At 36.3% G+C, this 21,113-nt stretch overlaps 1 protein-coding gene across 1 annotated transcript; it reads right to left on the bottom strand.

Annotated features, from left to right (window-relative positions):
* Positions 1–11,146: 11,146 nt before the first annotated feature.
* LOC128559927 (uncharacterized) lies at positions 11,147–18,733 on the bottom strand. The gene is made up of 2 exons (XM_053553070.1): positions 18,576–18,733; positions 11,147–12,097 (listed from the first exon to the last, which is right to left on the bottom strand). Exon 2 carries the CDS (start codon positions 12,091–12,093, stop codon positions 11,269–11,271), a length of 825 nt encoding a protein of 274 aa, XP_053409045.1. The 5' UTR covers positions 12,094–12,097; positions 18,576–18,733; the 3' UTR covers positions 11,147–11,268.
* Positions 18,734–21,113: the final 2,380 nt, after the last annotated feature.

The following is a 21,113-nucleotide window of genomic DNA, read 5'->3' on the forward strand; positions in this document are numbered from 1 at the left end:
TTGAGTTTTACCAAACTGGCACACAACTTGTATCACCATAAGATATTGGTTCCTTTCTTGAACTGGCCAGATTCCATTATGGGTTCCAAAGTTATGGCCCCTGAAAGGGCCAGAATTAGCTATTTTGACCTTGTCTGCACAATAGCAGCTTCATTTATGATTTGAATTTAATCAAACTTGCACAAAACTTGTGTCACCATAAAATCTTGGTTACTTTCTTGAACCGGCCAGATCCCATAATTGGTTCCAGAGTTATGGCCCCGGAAAGGGCCAAAATTAGCTATTTTGACCTTGTCTGCACAATAGCAGCTTCATTTATGATTTGATTTTAATCAAACTTACACAAAACTTGTGTCACCACAAGATCTTGCTTCCTTTCTTCAACTGGCCAGATTCCATCATGGGTTCCAGAGTTATGGCCCCTTAAAGGTCCAAAATTGGCTATTTTGGCTTTTGCAGCCATATAGAGACTTCATTTATGGTTTTATTTGATACAAACTTCCAAAATATCTTCAACAACAAGAAATCTTGGATTCCATGACAAATCAGATCCAATCGTAGGTTCCAGAGTTATTTTATTAGCTCACCTGTCACATAGTGACAAGGTGAGCTTTTGTGATCACCCTTCGTCCGTCGTCCGTCGTCAGTCCGTGCGTCCGTCAACAATTTCGTGTCTGCACGATAGTGGTTTCATTTATGATTTTATTGTAACCAAACTTGCACACAACTTGTATCACCATGAGATCTCGGTTCCTTTCTTGAACTGGCTAGATCCCATTATGGGTTCCAGAGTTATGGCCCCTGAAAGGGCCAAAATTAGCTATTTTGACCTTGTCTGCACAATAGCAGCTTCATTTATGATTTGAATTTAATCAAACTTACACAAAACTTGTGTCACCATAAGATCTTGGTTCCTTTCTTGAACCAGCCAGATCCCATTATGGGCTCCAGAGTTATGGCCCCTGAAAGGGCCAAAATTAGCTATTTTAACCTTGTCTGCACAATAGCAGCTTCATTTATGATTTTATTTTAACCAAACTTGCACACAACTTGTATCACTATAAGATCTTGGTTCCTTTCTTGAACTGGTGAAATTCCATTATGGGTTCCAGAGTTATGGCCCCTGAAAGGGCCAGAATTAGCTCTTTTGATCTTGTCTGCACAATAGCAGCTTCATTTATGATTTGAATTTAATCAAACTTGCACAAAACTTGTGTCACCATAAGATCTTGGTTCCTTTTTTAAACTGGCCAGATCCCTTAATGGGTTCCAGAGTTATGGCCCCTGAAAGGGCCAAAATTAGCTATTTTGACCTTGTCTGCACAATAGCAGCTTCATTTATGATTTGATTTTAACCAAACTTGCACACAACTTGTATCTCCACAAGATCTTGGCTTCTTTCTTGAACTGGCCAGATTCCATCATGGGTTCCAGAGTTATGGCCCCTTAAAGGTCCAAAATTGGCTATTTTGGCTTTTGCAGCCATATAGATACTTCATTTATGGTTTTATTTGATACAAACTTCCAAAATATCTTCAACAACAATAAATCTTGGATTCCATGACAAATCAGATCCAATCGTAGGTTCCAGAGTTATTTTATATCTGATTACCTCCCCTGATTGTAATCAAAATGGATTTATATCAGTAAGTACTTATAGGACTTATTTGAAATTTCATTATTGTCATCAGTTGGACTGAGCCAATCAGGGTAGATAACTATGGACTGATTTTATGTCAAATTACCTCCCTTTATTTCAAATTAAAATGGGTATATCTCCGTAACTAATGAAGATACTGATCTGAAATTTCATTTATGTCAACAGATTTATTTGGCAGATCCTTCTTTGTTCACTTACAATAATTTTTTTTTTAATTATTTCCCCTTTTACGTTACTATAAATAGCTTATTTTTAGTAACTTTTTTATTATTGGCCGTAGGGAAAAACCGAGACCACTTTTCTGTGGTACAACATGGATGGTACCTCCAATTTTAGGTGTATTTTGACATATCTGTACCTTGTAAGAATTTTTTTTCTTTTTGGTTAAATTTCTTCTCTTTGTTGTTCCTGTCCTTTGTGGACTTAGATATTTTTTCTGAGGACCAATGATAACAGGTGAGCGATATAGGGCCATCATGGCCCTCTTGTATCTGATTGCCTCCCCTGATTGTAATCAAAATGGATTTATATCTGTAAGTACTTATAAGGACTTATTTGAAATTTCATTATTGTTATTAGTTGGACTGAGACAATCAGGGTAGATAACTATGGACTGATTTTATGTCAAATTACCTCCCATTATTTCAAATTAAAATGGGTATATCTCCATAACTAATGAAGATACTGATCTGAAATTTCATTTATGCCAACAGATTTATTTGGCAGATCTTCTTTTGTTCACTTACAATATTTTTTTTAATTACTTCCCTTTTACGTTACTATAAATAGCTTGTTTTTAGTAACTTTTTTATTATTGGCCGTAGGGAAAAAGCGAGACCACTTTCCTGCGGTACAACATGGATGGTACAGGCTGTCTAGCGTCCCTAAAATTCCTACTTTTTCCTATTTTTTTTCAATTAGGCTAAAATTCCTATTTTTTTTTTAAATAATCAAAGGAAATTCCTAAAAATGCCCTATTTTTTCACAAAAATTCCTAATTTTTTAACTTTTTTGCAATGATCAAAAAGAGAAAATGTTTTGAATGTTGTTTTAAAGTTCTTCTAATTCAGAAAAAAACAGTTCAGCACAGTTCAAAGCAGTTTACCAGTGGTAGACGTCTTTTCTGTAAATAAAGCACTATTTGTGAGTTACTTTTATGTCAGTCACATAAAGGTAAGCACATTACATGGTCTTTAAAGTCCATATTTTAATTTGAAAATTCCTAAATTTAGCCCTAAAATATCCTTAAAATTGTACCAAATTCCTAATTTTAGCCCTATTATTTTGTACAAATTGCCCTAAAATTAGCCCTAATTTTTTGTCAGGGTATGCTAGACAGCCTGATGGTACCTCCAATTTTTAGGTGTATATTGACATATCTATACGTTGTAAAAATTTTTTTTTCTTTTTGGTTAAATTTCTTGCCTTTGTTGTTCCTGTCCTTTGGACTTAGATATTTTTTCTGAGGACCTTCTTGCCCTCAAAGGCAATGATAACAGGTGAGCGATATAGGGCCATCATGGCCCTCTTGTTAATAGTTCTGCTTGGTTGCACATAAGGGCTGCCAGAGCTAAAAACAGAAAAATCTTCAAACAACATACTCTCCTTAATTGCTGGTTCTGTTTTGAAATGATTTCACACAAATAGTCCTTACTTAACCTTTAACCAAGATTGTTCAAATTATTTTGATTCATGAAAAAACATGGCCACCATGGGGCGTGGTCAGTTAGCATCATTGTTAGGTCCTCTCAATTTTGTTCAAATGAGGACACCTGGCCACTTTATGGGCTGCTACAGGTAAACATACAAAAACTTTTAAACAACTTCTTCTCATGAACTGCTTGACTGATCCTCATCAAGCTTGGTCTGTAGCATTATTGTAAAGCACTCTCACATTTTTTTTTCAAATTGGGATACTTGGCCCCTTAAGGGGTAATTAGAACTGAAAATAGAAAAGCTTTTAAAACCCTTCTCCCGAACCACTTGATAGATCTCCATCAAACTTTGTATGTAGAATCATTGTACAGTCCTCACTCAGATTTTTCAAACCTGTTTTATATTTTGTATGCTAAACACATATATAACAATTCATGATTCATTGTATCATATGTTTATTCAAAGTCAAATAGACCAGACAGTTGTCTGTCCACTACCCACCCCCTCGGTTTCTGATTGATAACAGAAGACCACATTGGCGCAGGAAACTCAAACTTGTTAGGCAGGCTGGTCATCTGACCCATAATGATTCTGAAGGTAGTTGCTTAAAAGTCAAGGTCATGGTGACCTTGAGCTGAATACTGTACCTACAATGCTTTCACGGAGGGGATAACTTGCATATACCTTGGTTTCATATTAAAAGGAGAAAAGTTGTACCTATATGTTCTGTAGTTTGCTTTTATAAATGGGAGATCCAATTACATTGCTTTCACTCGGGTTATTTCTGAAACTTTAGCCTGCTAAATTTCTAAAATGGGCTGGTCCATCATTCAATTTGGGCAGTACTATTTATTATTTGAAAGGGTGTTCTATGAAAATTTACTGACTGAATAGCAAACAGTGCAGACCTTGATCAGCTTGCACTTCTCTTTAAAAAAAAGGGAGAAAACTTGCACAGATTTTGCTTGCACAAAGGGATCAGTTGCAACTTATCTTAAATAATTTGCAGCTTCTCTGCTAAATATCCTATCCGCAACCATAACGTAATAAAGCATATTAGCGTCTGATGGCCCTTTTGTGCTTCCTTATAATCAACATTTATTACACAAAATTCATTTTTACAACATTTCTGAAATGTCTATGTTTGCAGCTGTCAAATACGGAAATATCTGACATTTGAGGCATATACTGACATTTTTAGACAACATCAAAAAGGATCTTTTGAATGATTTGACAAATTTCCAAAAATCTCCATATACCCTTGCTCCATTATGGACCCCTGTGGGATTTTTGTTTTTTCTTAGTGCAATAATTTTCTCCTAGATGATGGAAAACCTTTTCAGTTTCTGATAAATAACTTGAGGACCACTTGACCCAGAACGTTGAAACTTCATAGGATGATTGGAAATGCCAAGTAGATGCCACATATTGATTTTGGGATTAGTAGGTCAAAGGTCACAGGGGCCAGAATAATTATAGAAAACCGTTTCCGATCAAAAACTTGTTAACCACTTCATAGGATGATTGTACTTGCAGAGTAGATGACCACTATTAATTTTGGGTCAGTAGGTCAAAGGTCGTGGTCAGTGGGCCAGAATATGGAAAACCTTTTTCGATGAAAAACTTGAGAACCACTTTACCCAGAATGTTGATACTTAATGGGATGATTGGACATGCAGAGTAGATGACCCCTATTGATCTTAGGGTCACTCCATCAAAGGTCAAGGACACAGAGACAGACCATGGAAAACCATTTCTAATTAATTACTTGAGAACCACTTGACCCAGAACCTTGAAACTTCACAGGATGATTGGACATGCTGAGTAGATGACTCCTCTTGGTGTCGAGTAGTTAAGGTCGCTGACTTTAAATCACTTGCCTCTCCAAATGTGGGTTCAAGCCTCACTCAGATTGAATTCTTCTGAAAATGCCATCCGGCTGGCTTACGGAAGGTCGGTGGTCCTATCCAGTTGCCAGCTCGTGATTAAATAATGCTCGGAGAGGCATATGAGAATTAAAGCTGGAAAGTCGCCATATGACCTATAATTGTGTCAGTGCATTATTAAACCCAACAAAAACCAAAAAAGCTGACCCCTCTTGATTTCGAAGTCACTCTGTCAAAAGGTCAAGGTCATGGGCCAGAACATGGAAAAACATTTCCAATCAGTAAATTGAGAAAACCTTGAAACTTCAAATGATGATTTGACATGCTGAGCAGATGATCCTTTATGATTTTTGGACCAGTAGGTCAAAGGTCAAGCTTACAGGGCCCTCCTGAGGCATGAAAACTGTTCCCAGTCTATAACTTGCAAACCATATGACCCATACCTTGACACTGCCTAGGATGAATGGACTTACTGAGTTGTATGTCTTCCAGCCCCAAGACCACAGGGACCTAAATGTTGACAACTGTTACCATATAGAAGACCTAAATGGATGCTGTTGCATTTCAATCGCTAAGCCAACCGCCAAGGTCACTTTGTCTTTGGCTCCTGTCCCTTATTAGCTCACCTGAGCACAAAGTGCTCAGGGTGAGGTATTGTGATCGCTCACCGTCCGGCGTCCGTCCGTCCGTCCGTCCGTCCGTTGTACGTCCGTCCACACTTTCCTTTAAACAACATCTCCTCCTAAACCAACAGGCCAATTTTGATGAAACTTCACAGGGATGTTCCTTGGATGGCCCCCTTTCAAAATTGTTCAAAGAATTGAATTCCATGCAGAACACTGGTTGCCCTGGCAACCGAAAGGAAAAACTTTAAAAATCTTCTTCTCAAAAACCAGAAGCCCCAGAGCTTAGATATTTGGTGTGAAGCATTGCTATTGGACCTCTACCAAGTTTGTTCAAATCATGACCCCGGGGTCAAAATTGACCCCGCCCCAGGGGTCACTTGATTTTACATAAGAAAATCTTCAAAAATCTTCTTCTCAAAAACCAGAAGCCTTAGAGCTTAGATATTTGACATGTAGCATTGCCTAGTGGACCTCTACTAAAATTGTTCAAATCATGACCTGGGTCAAAATTGACCCCGCCCCAGGGGTCACTTGATTTTACATAGGAAATCTTCAAAAAATTTCTAAAAATAAACCAGAAGGCCTAGAGCTTAGATTATTTCACATGTAGCATTGCCTAGTGGACCTCTACAAAATTTGTTCAAAATCATGGCCCCGGGGTCAAAATTGACCCCGCCCCAGGGGTCACTTGATTTTACATAGGAAAATATTTAAAAAATCTTCTTCTCAAAAACCAGAAGCCCTAGAGCTTAGATATTTGACATGTAGCATTGCCTAGTGGACCTCTACTAAAGTTGTTCAAATTATGACCCGGGGTCAAAATTGACCCCGCCCTAGGGGTCACTTGACTTTACATAGGAAAATTTTCAAAAGTTTTCTAAAAATAAACCAGAAGGCCTAGAGCTTAGATATTTCACATGTAGCATTACCTAGTGGACCTCTACAAAAAAATTTTCATATCATGACCCCCTGGGTCAAAATTGACCCCGCCCCAGGGGTCACTTGATTTTACATAGGAAAATCTTCAAAAATTTTCTAAAAATAAACTAGAAGGCCTAGAGACTCAATATTTGACATGTGGCATTGCCTAGTGGACCTCTACAAAATTTGTTCAAACCTTGTCCCCCGGGGTCAAAATTGACTCCGCCCTAGGGGTCACTTGATTTTACATAGAAAAATCTTAAAAAAAAATTCTAAAAATAAACCAGAAGGCCTAGATCTTAGATATTTGACATGTAGCATTGCCTGTTAGACTTTTACAAAATTTATTCAAATCATGACCCCTGGGGTCAAATTGACCCTGCCCCATGGGGTTACTTGATTATACATAGAAAAATCTTCAAAATTTTCTAAAAATAAACCAGAAGAGCTTAGATATTTGACATGTAGCATTGCCTAGTGGACCTCTACAAAAAGTTTTCAGATCTTGTTTTTAAAGTTACTTAAAGAAAATTTCAACTATATTTTCTCATAATTCTTTTGATTGATTTCTATTATGATCTTTTGACCTTGAAGACTTGTCCTTAAGTGCAGTGATAACAGGTGAGCGATATAGGGCCATCATGGCCCTCTTGTTATCTTGCCTATGACTATGCTTTCAGGGGAGATTTGTGCTTTTCTGCAAAAACATCTTCTATTTTATTTTAGTTCAGTTGTGATGAAACCTTCAAGCTAATTTAAACCACTTTCGAGTCCACTTCCTGAAAACACCATTACTCGTGTCATATGAAAAGGAATGGTCGTGACCCCAGTGGGGCTCAAACCGATGAACCCCAGTTGAGCGGCTGACACCACCGCTCCCCTTATGTATTCATATCAGAGGTCACTTGCAACTACCTTGCTTACATAAATGGCAGAGTTTGAAACTTTTGCTTTCATATATGTGTATGATCTTGCAACAAATTTAAATCCATAATGGGATCACTTGTTTCTATGAAAGTGCACTTTGCTTTTATAAAGGTATTATTTTGGAACTACCTGCAGTTTCATTTTATTAGGAGGAACTTGCAGCTATTTTGCTTTCAATAAAGGGAATTTGTAGATAGTTTGCTTTCAATAATGGGAATTTGCAGCTATGTTGCTTTCAAAAAAAGGGAACTTGCAGCTAGTTTGCTTTCAATAAAGGGAATTTGCAGCTAGTTTGCTTTCAATAAAGGGAATTTGCAGCTAGTTTGCTTTCAATAAAGAGAATTTGCAGGTAAATGTATGTTGCTTTCAATAAAAGGCACTTGCAGCTCTTTTGTTTCAATAAAGGGCACTTGCAGCTACTTTACTTTCAATAAGGGAATTTGCAGCTATTGCTTTCAATAAAGGGAACTCGCAGCTACTTTGTTTTCATAAAGGGGATCTTGCTGATACTTTGCTTTCAATAAAGGGAACTTGCAGCTATTTTTGCTTTCTATAATGAGAAATTGCAGCTATTTTTCTTTCATTAAAGGGAACTAGAAGCCACTTTTCATTCATTAAAGGGAACTTGCAACTATTTTGCTTTCAATAAAGGGAACTTCCAGCTTAATTGGGATGACTCACACATTTCCTTTTGTAATAATAACTTGCATCTACTTTGATTAAAGATTTATTAGTTTGTTTTCTTTTGTTGGGTTTAATGTCACACCGACACAATTCAGGTCATATGGCGACATTCCAACTTTGATGGTGGAGGAAGACCCCAGGTGCCCCTCTGTGCATTATTTCATCACGGGAACATGTGGGTAGAACCACCGACCTTCCGTTAGGCAGCTGGATGGCTTCCCCACATGAAGAATTCAACGCCCTAAGTTAGGGTCAAATCCACATCGGTGAGGGGCAAGTGATTTGAAGTCAGCGACCTTAACCACCCGGCCACGGAGGACCCTAAAGATAAATTAGATCCAAATTTCTTATTTAAAAACTTAAACATTTACTTCATATAGTTTATGTATATAGTTTGATTTTGATGTTTGAGAGTTCAATATATAGACTTGTCTGCTGATTAGGGAAGTCAGCATGATTGACCTTGCCTTATTTATATAAGAACCACTATCATACTAAATAACAGACTGTTCCATTGTTAAAAGTACAATAACATTGCTGACCTCGAAACCGAACTATACATTAAATTAACAAGTTTATGTGTATCAACAATACAACGCAAAATAGTACACACTGTATACATGTATAGATAAACCCAGTATAAAATTAAATGTGTACTAAGGCTAAAAATATGGCAATTGTTTTAACACACAATTCAATGCCACAGTTGCTTTTATGTATATAGGCAAAAATGTTCCTACGGACAGAATTTCTTTAAACTTTGTGTACTGACTGAGAGTCATGTTTAAAACAGAAATATGTATTAACAAGAGCACCGCCTTGCGGGTGCTGACGCTCATCTGATTTTTTTTTGTATAATAGAAATATTGTCCTACCCATGATTTTCTAAGTCTAAAAAGGGCCATCACTCTTGCAAAAAGCAGGATAGAGTTATGTTTCTTGATGTACAGTGTCCACTTATGATGGTGAAAAACTGTTGCAAGTTTTAAAGCAATAGCTTTGATAGTTTATGAGAAAAGTTGACTTAAACATAATATTCAACCAAGAAAATGATTTTTCTAAGTCCAAAAGGGGCAATAATTATTGCAAAAAGCAGGATGGAGTTATGTTGCTTGCTGTACAGGGTCAGCTTATGATGGTGAACAAGAGTTGCAAGTTTTAAAGCAATAGCTTTGATAGTTTAAGAGAAAAAGTTGACCTAAACATAAAACTTAACCAAGAAATCTGATATTTTCTAAGTCCAAAAGGGGCCATAAATCTTGCAAAAAGCAGGATGGAGTTATGTTTCTTGCTGTACAGGGTCAGCTTATGATGATGAACAAGTGTTGCAAGTTTTAAAGGAATAGCTTTGATAGTTTAGGATAAAAGCTGACCTAAACATAAAACTTAACCAAGAAAACTGATTTTCTAAGTCCAAAAGGGGCAATAATTCTTGCAAAAAGCAAGATGGAGTAATGTTTCTTGATGTACAGGGTCTGCTTATGATGGTGAACAAGTATTCCAAGTTTCAAAGCAAAAGCTTTGATAGTTTAGGAGAAAAGTTGACCTAAACATAAAACTTAACCAAGAAATCTGATATTTTCTAAGTACAAAAGGGGCCATAAATCTTGCAAAAAGCAAGATGGAGTTATGTTTCTTGCTATACAGGGTCAGCTTATGATGGTGAACAAGTATTCCAAGTTTCAAAGCAATAGCTTTGATAGTTTAGGAGAAAAGCTGACCTAAACATAAAACTTAACCAGGCAACGCCGACGCAGACGCCGACGCTGACGCCGACAACCGCTCAAGTGATGACAATAACTCATCATTTTTTTTCAAAAAATCAGATGAGCTAAAAATCATTGATTCTCAGGCTTGATCTGGAATTATCTGCCCTTGAAAATCAGAAAATACTAAAAAATCCAATTTTCAAAGGCAGATCATTCAAGATCAAGGCAAGGAAACTGGATTTTAATTTATAATTCTGTGTCAGACTTCATTTGCAGTCAGTACACAAGGTTTAAAGAAATTCGGCCCATGGGAAAGATCAGGACTTTGCTGTATTATTTTGTCATGTTAATTGTTAAGGACATTTGCCACAGTGCCTATATTGACATGGGGCAAAATTTTCTTACAGACAGAATTTCTTCTTTAAACTGTGTTTACTGACAGAGAATCAAATCAAAAACAGAAATATGACATAAAACAAATCATACATACCTAGCCTTGGTCGTGAATTTGAATTATCTGCTCTTGAAAGTCGGGGAAAATACAGAAAAAATCTATTTTCAAGGGCAGATAATTCAATATCAAGCCTGGGTACCTATGATTTTTAATACATATTTCCATTTTAAACTCGATTCTCAGTCAGTACACAAAGTTTAAAGAAATTCTGTCCATAGGAAAATTTTTACCGTATATATATATATATATATATAAGCAACTGTGGCATTTACCCTTAATACATGACATTCAATTATGAATGTAGCTCTGTATGCAGGCTTAATTTATATATTTAGTAAAAAAAACACCTGATGAGGATTTTATACATAATATGAAATCATATCTAAAGATAAAATATTTTAGTGAAAAATGGCCATAAGGTATCTTTAAATATAGAGGACAAAACAAATTTGCAGCAAATGATTGACCTTTCACTTACTTGCCTATCACGAAAAGTGTCCAAAGTTGTTTTATTATGAAGTGGATGAGAGGATTAATCAAGCTTGGTTATTGTATTTTTGCAAGAAAGGCAGAGTACACTTAGCACTTTTTTTGAAACCAAGCAGTAAAATAATAGACTTGAGATGATTTCTAAGTTTATTTCTACTACATGTAGACACATTCCTGTTGAGCTCTTTCTCCATATATTACCTTTTTGACAGAGCTGCAATACAGTATCTTTAATTGTGTCATTTTAAGAGTAAGTCTAATTGATTTCTGTTATTCGATTGTAGTAGTGTGTTGTCTCAGTTACAATGGTCTGTCCTGATTGATATTTGCGTGTCTCGCTATGGTCAAATTCGATTCTGACGGATACTGTGATGTTTCTGCGTCCACCTCCTCTGACAGGTATACTGTCCCTGTGAACAACATACCTGCCGGTTTGAATGCCTTGAGAGGAATTTGAGTGGCCACCTTGACTTTGTATGAAATTCCTAATATTAGGTGGTATGCTGCCAAGTTCACTGCCGTGATTAAGCGCTTGCCCTTGTAGGAGCTCATTCATCGTCTTGCTGTACTGTTCCATGGTTCTCTTTTGGGTACTGTTTATTTGTTCAATTATCCTATTGATGATGCTTGGATTAAAACCATTTTCAATCATTCTGTGAGGTTGAATCTCTGCAAGTAAGTTCACGATTTCCCATGGAATGAAAACTTGCCAGCCTCCGCCAAGATAATGTGCTTGATGAGTTACTCTCCCCTCATACAGGTAAACTCCCTCAGGCACCACAAGTGTAGATGTTTGATCCATTGTGTTCCACTGTGGCAGGGCTGCTGCATCCCATCGATAACTTTCATTTCCTGTCGGAGGCTGGGTGGTCCAGTACTGTCCATACTGGCCAGCATTACCACCATAGACTCTGTATAGGGTGACTTTTTCTTTTGGTGTTGTGACATAGTACGAGCCACCAACAAAATTCTGGATATGACCTACGCCAATTATGTTCAATGGACCATAGTCGTATGGTGTATATGCATAAAGCACCGTTGTTTTGTTGTGTGGAAGACTACTTGTTCCGCTGTAAGCCATTTCACTGAAACAGAAAATATATTAATTAGATCTGCACATTATAAATCTTTATCTTGGAGATATATATTGTGCTATTCAATGTAGAATAAGTTTTGAAGGTAAAGTTCTTTAATGCAGTCAATAGCTGATGCAAAAATTACTTTAATGAGGAACGACTTCATACTTTATTTTAAAGAGGCAGGTCTTAATACTTGGCAAATCTAACCAAGAGTATAGATGGATATGGTAGAGTGTCTAGTGGCCATAGTCCATCTGGCATAGAAAGTTTTCTTTAAAAGACTTGTTCTTATGAATGGCGGGATGGATGTTCACAAATTTTGGTCAGAAGCAACTTTGCATGCATTACTTGCAAGTGATTCAAAGGGTTTGGATTGACACTGGTTTGAGTACAGATAATGTGTCAGAACATGATGTCTCTTGACCAACTTAAGAGCTTGAAACTGCTTTAAATGTTAAAGACAAAATATGCCATGTTTTATGGATATTTGTCTTTCAACATACTGATAAGGCGTAAAAAAGTATTTGTTTCCAGTATCCCAGCCTACCCTAAATGTTTTTATGGCCTTAGAGAAATTTTTTTCAACTTTTTAGCTCACCTGAGCACGAAGTGCTCAAAGGTGAGCTTTTGTGATCGCCCTGTGTCCGTTGTCCGTCCGTCGACGTCATCGTCAACAATTTGACTGTTAACACTCTAGAGGTCACAATTTTGGCCCAATCTTAATAAAATTTGGTCAGAATGTTACTCTCAATAAAATCTTGGACAAATTTGATATTGGGTCATCTGGGGTCAAAAACTAGGTCACCAGGTCAAATCAAAGGAAAAGCTTGTTAACACTCTAGAGGTCACAATTTTGACCCAATCTTAATGAAACTTGGTCAGAATGTTACCCTCAATAAAATCTTGGTCGAATTCGATACTGGGTCATCTGGGATCAAAATCTAGGTCACCAGGTCAAATCAAAGGAAAAGCTTGTTAACACTCTAGAGGTCACAATTTTGGTCCAATCTTAATGAAAATTGGTCAGAATGTTACCTTTAATAAAATCTTGGACGAGTTTGATATTGGGTAATTACAGGCCTCGACCTTAACTTTTTTCAGCAGTTGCCAGCAGGTCCACCAACTGCTAAAATCTAGTAGACCTGCTCAGACTTTAGTGGACCTCCAATTCTATCACATAAATTGTGATGTTGTTGACGTAATAACTTCATATGACTCAAAGAAACAGGACTTATTTCTAAAATAATTAAAAATGGAAGACTGTAGCAATCTGTTATCCCGAAAATAATTATTTTGAAAAGTGTCCCAAAATATGGACACAATAATCATCATCCTCCCGACCCGTGTTGAAAGTGAAAAAAGAAAACATCAACAATTAATTATCGGTAATTATTCTGATGATAAACTAAGTAATTGGCCTTGTTTTCATTTTCAATTAACACCCCCTCAAAGAGCTAAAAGAAGTGTGTCGGTTATTCGTGGCATCTGAAGCGGAGATCAACGCGGTATAGTTTCCCCGAGATTGTCATGGCATTACGTCATGTTTTCGCGCCATGTGACACATCACTGTCTGATCGTATTCTCGATTCCTTTAATTGTTGAGAAGAAATCAGTAAAAAAGTTTTTTCTTTAATTTTTTAAAAGCGAATGTGCAATATCCCGAATAAACTGACATGTAAACGTGAACGATGATAGTGGATGTCCTACCTCTGTGACCTATTTGCCCTCAAGAAATTTACATTATTGTTTCAGAAGAATATCTAACAAAGTGTTGTGTCAAAACATACATGTACAAAGAATCATTTAAAACTTATTAAAAACCGCAACGACATCATACTGCTTTATTTTATACCACATTTCTATTTACGTTCATTAGGTCACGTAAGCTATTCTGCCGCGCTAACAGAAATCTGTTTGCCAAAAATCGTTTTACTCCATGTATTTAAATTGCTGCCGCTTTTTCAGTATTTAAGATTTTTTAATTGTGTTTGTTGTACTTTCTGGTCAAAAGTCTGAATTTTATTACCATAGTATGTACCGTATATTTACTTTTAGAAAGAAATAAATAATCAAGATCGCGCTGTTTGAAATTTTACAAAACATTATATGAAAATTTGATCATTTTTAAAGAATTTTGCCTACATTCCTGTCGATATCTTATTAAAATTGTTATAGAATTCAAACTGTATTAGTTCTCAAGCGGTGTTGAAAATTTAAAGCGATTATATTAAAAAATGAATGCACTACGCGCGTTTATTGTGTCAAAAGTAACCGCGATGTAAATTAGACATTACGATAGGGCGCACGTGCTTGTGGAATGGAAAATTACCAGCATGACGTTTTGATATTTTTACGATTCGCGGGTAAATTCCAGTCAATCCAGGTAATTTTGCCTGATGTAATTTCTCAATTTGGTAAAGTTACCACGTAAAAACCACTCGCCCGATCGGTGGAGTAGTCCATTCGTGCTCTCCTGACTTTAACTCGCCAATGCTTATAACGGTAGAATGCCGTACTTAAGGCAAAATCAACATTCGTTTTGTGAATTCGCCGATATGGGTACGATTTTCCCTCCTATTTTTTTTTACTTTTAAGGGTTTTATTTTATTTGCAGACCGTGACTGAAAATTGGTTGACCGTCGGTCTACCCAACTTTTCATAGTTAGTGGACCTGCCGATATTTTGGTTGCGTCGGTCCAACGGTCCACCGCTAAGGTCGAGGCCTACTAATCCGGGGTAAAAAAACGAGGTCACCAGGTCAAAACGATGGAAAAGCTTGTTAACATTGTATAGGCCACATTTATGACTGTATCTTCATGAAACTTGGTCAGAATGTTAATCTTGATGATCTTAAGGTCCTGTTTGAATCTGGGTCATGTAGGGTCAAAAACTAGGTCACCAGGTCAAATCAAAGGAAAAGCTAGTTAACATTCTAGAGGCCACATTTATGACCATATCTTCATGAAACTTCGTCAGAATGTTGATCTTGATGATCTTAAGGTCCAGTTTAAATCTGGGTCATGTAGGATCAAAAACTAGGTCACCAGGTCAAATCAAAGGAAAAGCTAGTTAACATTCCAGAGGTCATATTTATGACCATATCTTAATGAAACTTGGTCATAATGTTAATCTTGATGATCTTTAGGTCAAATTTAAATCAGGGTCTGGTGGGGTGAAAAACTAGGTCACTAGGTCAAATCCAAGGAAAAGCTTGTTAACACTCTAGAGGCCACATTTATGACTGTATCTTTATGAAACTTAGTCAGAATGTTAATTCTGATGATCTTTAGGTCAGGTTCAAGTCTGGGTCATGTGGGGTCAAAAACTAGGTCACCAGGTCAAATCAAAGGAAAAGCTAGTTAACACTCCAGAGGCCACATTTATGACCTTATCTTAATGAAACTTGGTCAGAATGTTAATCTTGATGATTTTTAGGTCAGATTAAAATCTGGGTCAGGTGGGTTGAAAAACTAGGTCACTAGGTCAAATCAAAGGAAAAGCTTGTTAACACTCTGGAGGCCACATTTATAACTGTATCTTCATGAAACTTAGTCAGAACGTTAATCTTGATGATCTTAAGGTCAAGTTCGAATCTGGGTCATGTGAGGTCAAAAACTAGGTCACCGGGCCAAAACAAAGGAAAAGCTAGCTAACACTTTAGAGGCCACATTTATGACCATATCTTAATGAAACTTGGTCAGAATGTTAATCTTTATGATCTTTAGGTCAATAGGTCAGGTGAGCGATACAGGGCCTTCATGGCCCTCTTGTTTAACGAAAAGTTGCAAATTGCAAAGTTGCACTTTTTATGCTTTAAATATGGTCAGTGATGTTAGAAATCAACTTACTGATGCTCTAAAGGCATAACCAAAAGGACATTTTGGGCGTGGAACATTTTACCCACACCCGAAGCTACTAAGCTATTGTGATTGCTCACCGTCTGGCGTCTGTCAGATCACTTTCCTTTAAACAACATCTCCTCCTAAACCACTAAGCCAATTTTGATGAAACTTCACAGGGATGTCCCTTGGATGGTCTTCTTAAAAAATTGTTCAAAGAATTGAATTCCATACAGAACTCTGGTTGGCCATGGCAACCGAAATGAAAAACGTTAAAAATCTTCTTGTCCAAAACCACAGATTATAGGGCTTTTATATTTGGTATAAAGCATCATCTAGTGGTCCTCTACCAAGATTGTTCAAATTATCTCCGTAGGGTCAAATATGGCCCCGCCCTAGGGGTCATATGGTTTACATACTTATATATTGAAAACTCTAAAAATCTTCTTGTCGAAAACCACAGGGCCTAGGTCTTTAATATTTGGTATGTAGCATCATATAGTGGTCCTCTACCAAGATTGTTCAAATTATCTCCCTAGGGACAAATATGGCCCCGCCCCAGGGGTCACATGGTTTATATAGGAAAAAAACATTAAAAATTACCTAGGCCTTTGATATTTGGTATGTAGCATTGCCTTGTGGTCCTCTACAAAGTTTGTTCACCCTAGGATGAAAAGAGGCCCCACCTAGAGGGTCCCAAGTTTAACATAGACTTATATAGGAAAAACCTTTAAAAATCTTCTTGCCTGAAACTGCAAGGCCTAGGCTTTTGATATTTGGTATGTTGCATTGCCTAGTGGTCCTCTACCATAATTTCTCAAATTATGCCCCTGGGGTGAAAAGAGGCCCTACCCCGGGGGCCCCAAGTTTAACATAGACTTATATAGGAAAAAAGATAAAAATCTTCTTGTCTGAAAGTTCAAGGCTTCAGCCTTTGATATTTGGTATGTAGCATTGCCCAGTGGTTCTCTAACAATATTTTCAAATCATGCCCATTGGGTGAAAAGAGGCCCCGTCTCAGGGATCACTTGTACATGAGTTATACAGGAAAAAATACTTCAAAAATTATCTGATCATATTTCCTAGACTGTTTAATTATAATTACCTAATGACCTCAAGTAATTAGGGGTCATCTGACTGTGACCTTGACCTACTGACCTACTTTTTTTTTTAAAGATACAGCCTTGAAATTTGGATGACATATACAGTTTTGCACACCGATCTTAACAGCATAGAAATTTGGACCAGGTAAATAACTTTCGATAATGATTTCAATACTCATCTTTAATGTTCTTAGCTCTGACCTACTGTCTTGTTTTTTGAAGCTACAGCAAAAGGATTTGGACCACATGTATAATGTTTGATACAGATTTCAATACTCATCTTGAATAGTCTTAATCATGACCTACTGACCTACTTTTTCGTTTTTGAAGTTACAGTATAGAAGTTTGGACCACTTGTATAATTTTTTTATAAAGATTTCAATACTCATCTTGAACAGTCTTAATCGTGACCTTCTGACCTACTTTCTTGTTTTTGAAGATACAGCATGGAAATTTGGATCACATGTAGAACTTTTGATACAGATTTCAATACTCATCTTAACTATTATTAACCCTGATCTGCTGACCTACTTTCTTGTTTTTGAAGCTACAGCAAAGAGATTTGGACCACCTGTATAATTTTTTAACAGATTTCAGAACTTCTCTTGAAGAATCTTTACTATGACCTTCTCACCTATTTTTTTTTTTTTTTTTTTTGAAGCTTTAGCAAAGAAATTTGCCCAAGCAAGCAATTAAATTTAATGGTCCTCTTGTTTTATCATCATTGTATATTCTGACATAGACACTTATCATAACTTACCTATGCTAGTTTTTTGAAAAACAAAAAAAGTAAGGACAGGGACATGCCTCCAGACTTCCATCACAATATCAAAATAACAATTAAAAATTCTTAAAACAATTTCGTAGTTTAAGAAATAACAAAGAATTATGAATCAGTATTATTTAGTAGATAATATATATATATATATATATATATATATATATACAGGACAGTAAGGTAAGTTCCTACTACAAATGTACTGTAAAATCAGTAATTTTCGTGGAGGACTATTTTACTTTGATTTTGTGGTTGTTAAATCAACAAAATTTATTCCCAACAAACAAATGAAATTCTGTTTAATTTCTTTAATAAAATTTAAATACATATGCCCTCACAAAATGGCTGTTTAATGGTCAATATCACATTTTGCGTCAGCAAAACTAATGATTTCACAGTAGTTTTACTTTTTATTGCAGAACAGCATTCAGATAAATGGTACATACAACAAAGATTATGTAACCAATTTTTATTTACTTGAATATGAAAATAGGCTTTGAAAGTGAACAGCATGGATCCTGACCAGACTGCGTGGATGCGCAGGCTGGTCTGGATCCATGCTGGTCGCAAACCCACTATGTTGGTTTTCTCATGGCACGGCTCAAATGGTTTCCCCATTTTTGACAAAAATACCTGAATCTGGAAAAACATTCTGTTTAAATAAGTTATAGGTAGGAAAAGTATCTACAATTTAATAATTAATAAATGAAAAGAAGAAACGTAATTAGACATTTAGATATTGATTAGTGAACGTTATAACTTACCTTAAATTGAAATCTTTTCACTTCTATCCATGGTATTGGACTGTATAATTTTTTATGAAGCATTGGAAGGTTAAATTATCCTAACAATGTTATTTGATATGATCAAATTTAAAAAAGACCAACTATAGAAATTATTTATATAGTGCAATCAAATATAATTAAATGAAAAAGGAAGTAAATGAATTTCAGCTCAGTAGATTGCACAATCGATATTCTTGAACCTGGTTATACAAGGTTATAAAGAAACCTAAACCTTTTTCACCTAGAATTGTTTGATCTTAATATAGATACATTTTATGAAATTATACCATGGCATATTTAAAATATTGTTTTCATATCTATTACAGATTCTCAAATTCAATTTCATATTAAAAATCTAATAAAAACACGTTTTCAAAATTGAGAAATTTACTAATGCTTAACTAGAATCCCTTAAAACTTCAAAATTATTGTATTTAGGCTGACAACATCTTGCAAGTTTTATTAATAAACACTGTACATTAGAATATCTAGCAAATATCACTTTACATTCCACCATATTTAACTGAAATACTGCTGTAAAACTGCATTAACCCCATCAAAATAAATCAACTGTAGAAGATGAAACAATGTAAGGTTGTTCGGATAATGAGAACTCTTCTGTACATTTCATAAGTTCTTAAAATTTTGTGTCACACTGCACATTATCAGGTGTATTTAGGATAACTTAAAATTTACAGGTGATCTCCCATGATGTATGGAACAAACAAATATTTGAAGGGACCATAATTGTCTGAGTTATTGCCCTTTCTTACTTTTTCAGTATAAAAGTCCATATCCTATTGTGAGAATTTATTTTGCGGGGACACTCTGCTTAAAAAGACACATTTCTAGATTTGAGCCGCACCATGAGAAAACCAACATAGTGCATTTGCGACCAGCATGGATCCAGACCAGCCTGCGCATCTGCGCAGTCTGGTCAGGATCCATGCTGTTCGCTAACAGTTTCTCTAATTGCAATAGGCTTTGAAAGCGAACGGCATGGATCCTGACCAGACTGCACGGATGCGCAGGCTGGTCTGGATCCATGCTGGTCGAAAACGCACTATGTTGGTTTTCTCATGGCGCAGCTCATTTAATTACTCTAATAACTTTCTGACTTTCTTATAATTATGAAATATATTGTTATATTTTCAGTGATGTCAGAGATCTTCCAGATGAAGATAGCTGCCCAGATTCAACCCCAGCAGTCAGCAAAGACCTGATTCTTCCCGTGTCATTTTCTATGAACTTTAATGAATTTTCATACATTTGATAACAGAATAAATTGTGTCTGTAAAGTACAGTAAAACTCAGATATAGCGAACTCTGATATAAAGATCAATATTTGATTCACTGATCTTTTGGTCTTCTTTATTTCATATAGCAATCTACTCATACTTCAAACTCGGTTGGAGTGAATACTCTTATATTATGAACACAGTTCTTGCCCCAAAAGCAGTTATATATGCAGGAAAGTATAGTTATAAAGAACAGTTTCACATTTGTTATTTTGATCATTTTGCATGAATCTTCATTTTTAGCTCGACTTAACGAAGTATATGGAGAGCTATCCTACTCAACCCGGCGTTGGCGTCAGCGTCCTTCCGCGTCCCCACCGTGGTTAAAGATTTTTAACACTTTCTCTTTTTTCCTCCTTATCTCTGTAATTACTTGATGGATTTGTTTCAAACTTGAAATAGTTATTCCTCATCATCACCCACATCATATGGCACAAGGGCCATAACTCTCACACCAGTATTTCATGAATTATTCCCCCTTTTTACTTAGAATTTCAGGTTAAAGTTTTGATGCACTTTCACTCTATTTTAATTATTACTAAATGGATTTGATTCAAACTTAAAGTAGTTGTTCCACATCATCTCCCACATCATATGACACAAGGTCCATAACTCTGGTACCAATATTTAATGAATTATCCCCAACTTTTACTTAGAATTTCAGGTTAAAGTTTTGATGCACTTTCACTCTATCTCAGTTATTACTGAATGGATTTGATTCAAACTTAAAATAGTTGTTCAACATCATCACTCACATCATATGACACAAGAGCCATAACTCTTGCACCAATATTTGATGAATTATTTCCCCTTTTTACTTAGAATGTCAGGTTAAAGTTTTGGTGCACTTTCACTCTTGATTCAAACTTAAAATAGTTGTTCCACCTTATCACCCACATCATATGGCACAAGGTGCATAACTCTGGCACCAATTTGTCATGAATTATGCCCCCTTTTACTTAGAATTTAAGGTTAATTTTGATGCATTTTTAGCTCACCTGTCACAAAGTGACAAGGTGAGCTTTTGTGATCGTGCGGTGTCCGTCGTCCGTCGTCCGTCCGTCCGTGCGTCCGTCCGTGCGTCCGTCCGTAAACTTTTGCTTGTGACCACTCTAGAGGTCACATTTTTCATGGGATCTTTATGAAAGTTGGTCAGAATGTTCATCTTGATGATATCTAGGTCAAGTTCGAAACTGGGTTACGTGCCATCAAAAACTAG

Source organism: Mercenaria mercenaria, chromosome 10 (assembly GCF_021730395.1).
Source record: "Mercenaria mercenaria strain notata chromosome 10, MADL_Memer_1, whole genome shotgun sequence".
NCBI classification, from domain to species: Eukaryota; Metazoa; Mollusca; class Bivalvia; order Venerida; family Veneridae; genus Mercenaria; species Mercenaria mercenaria.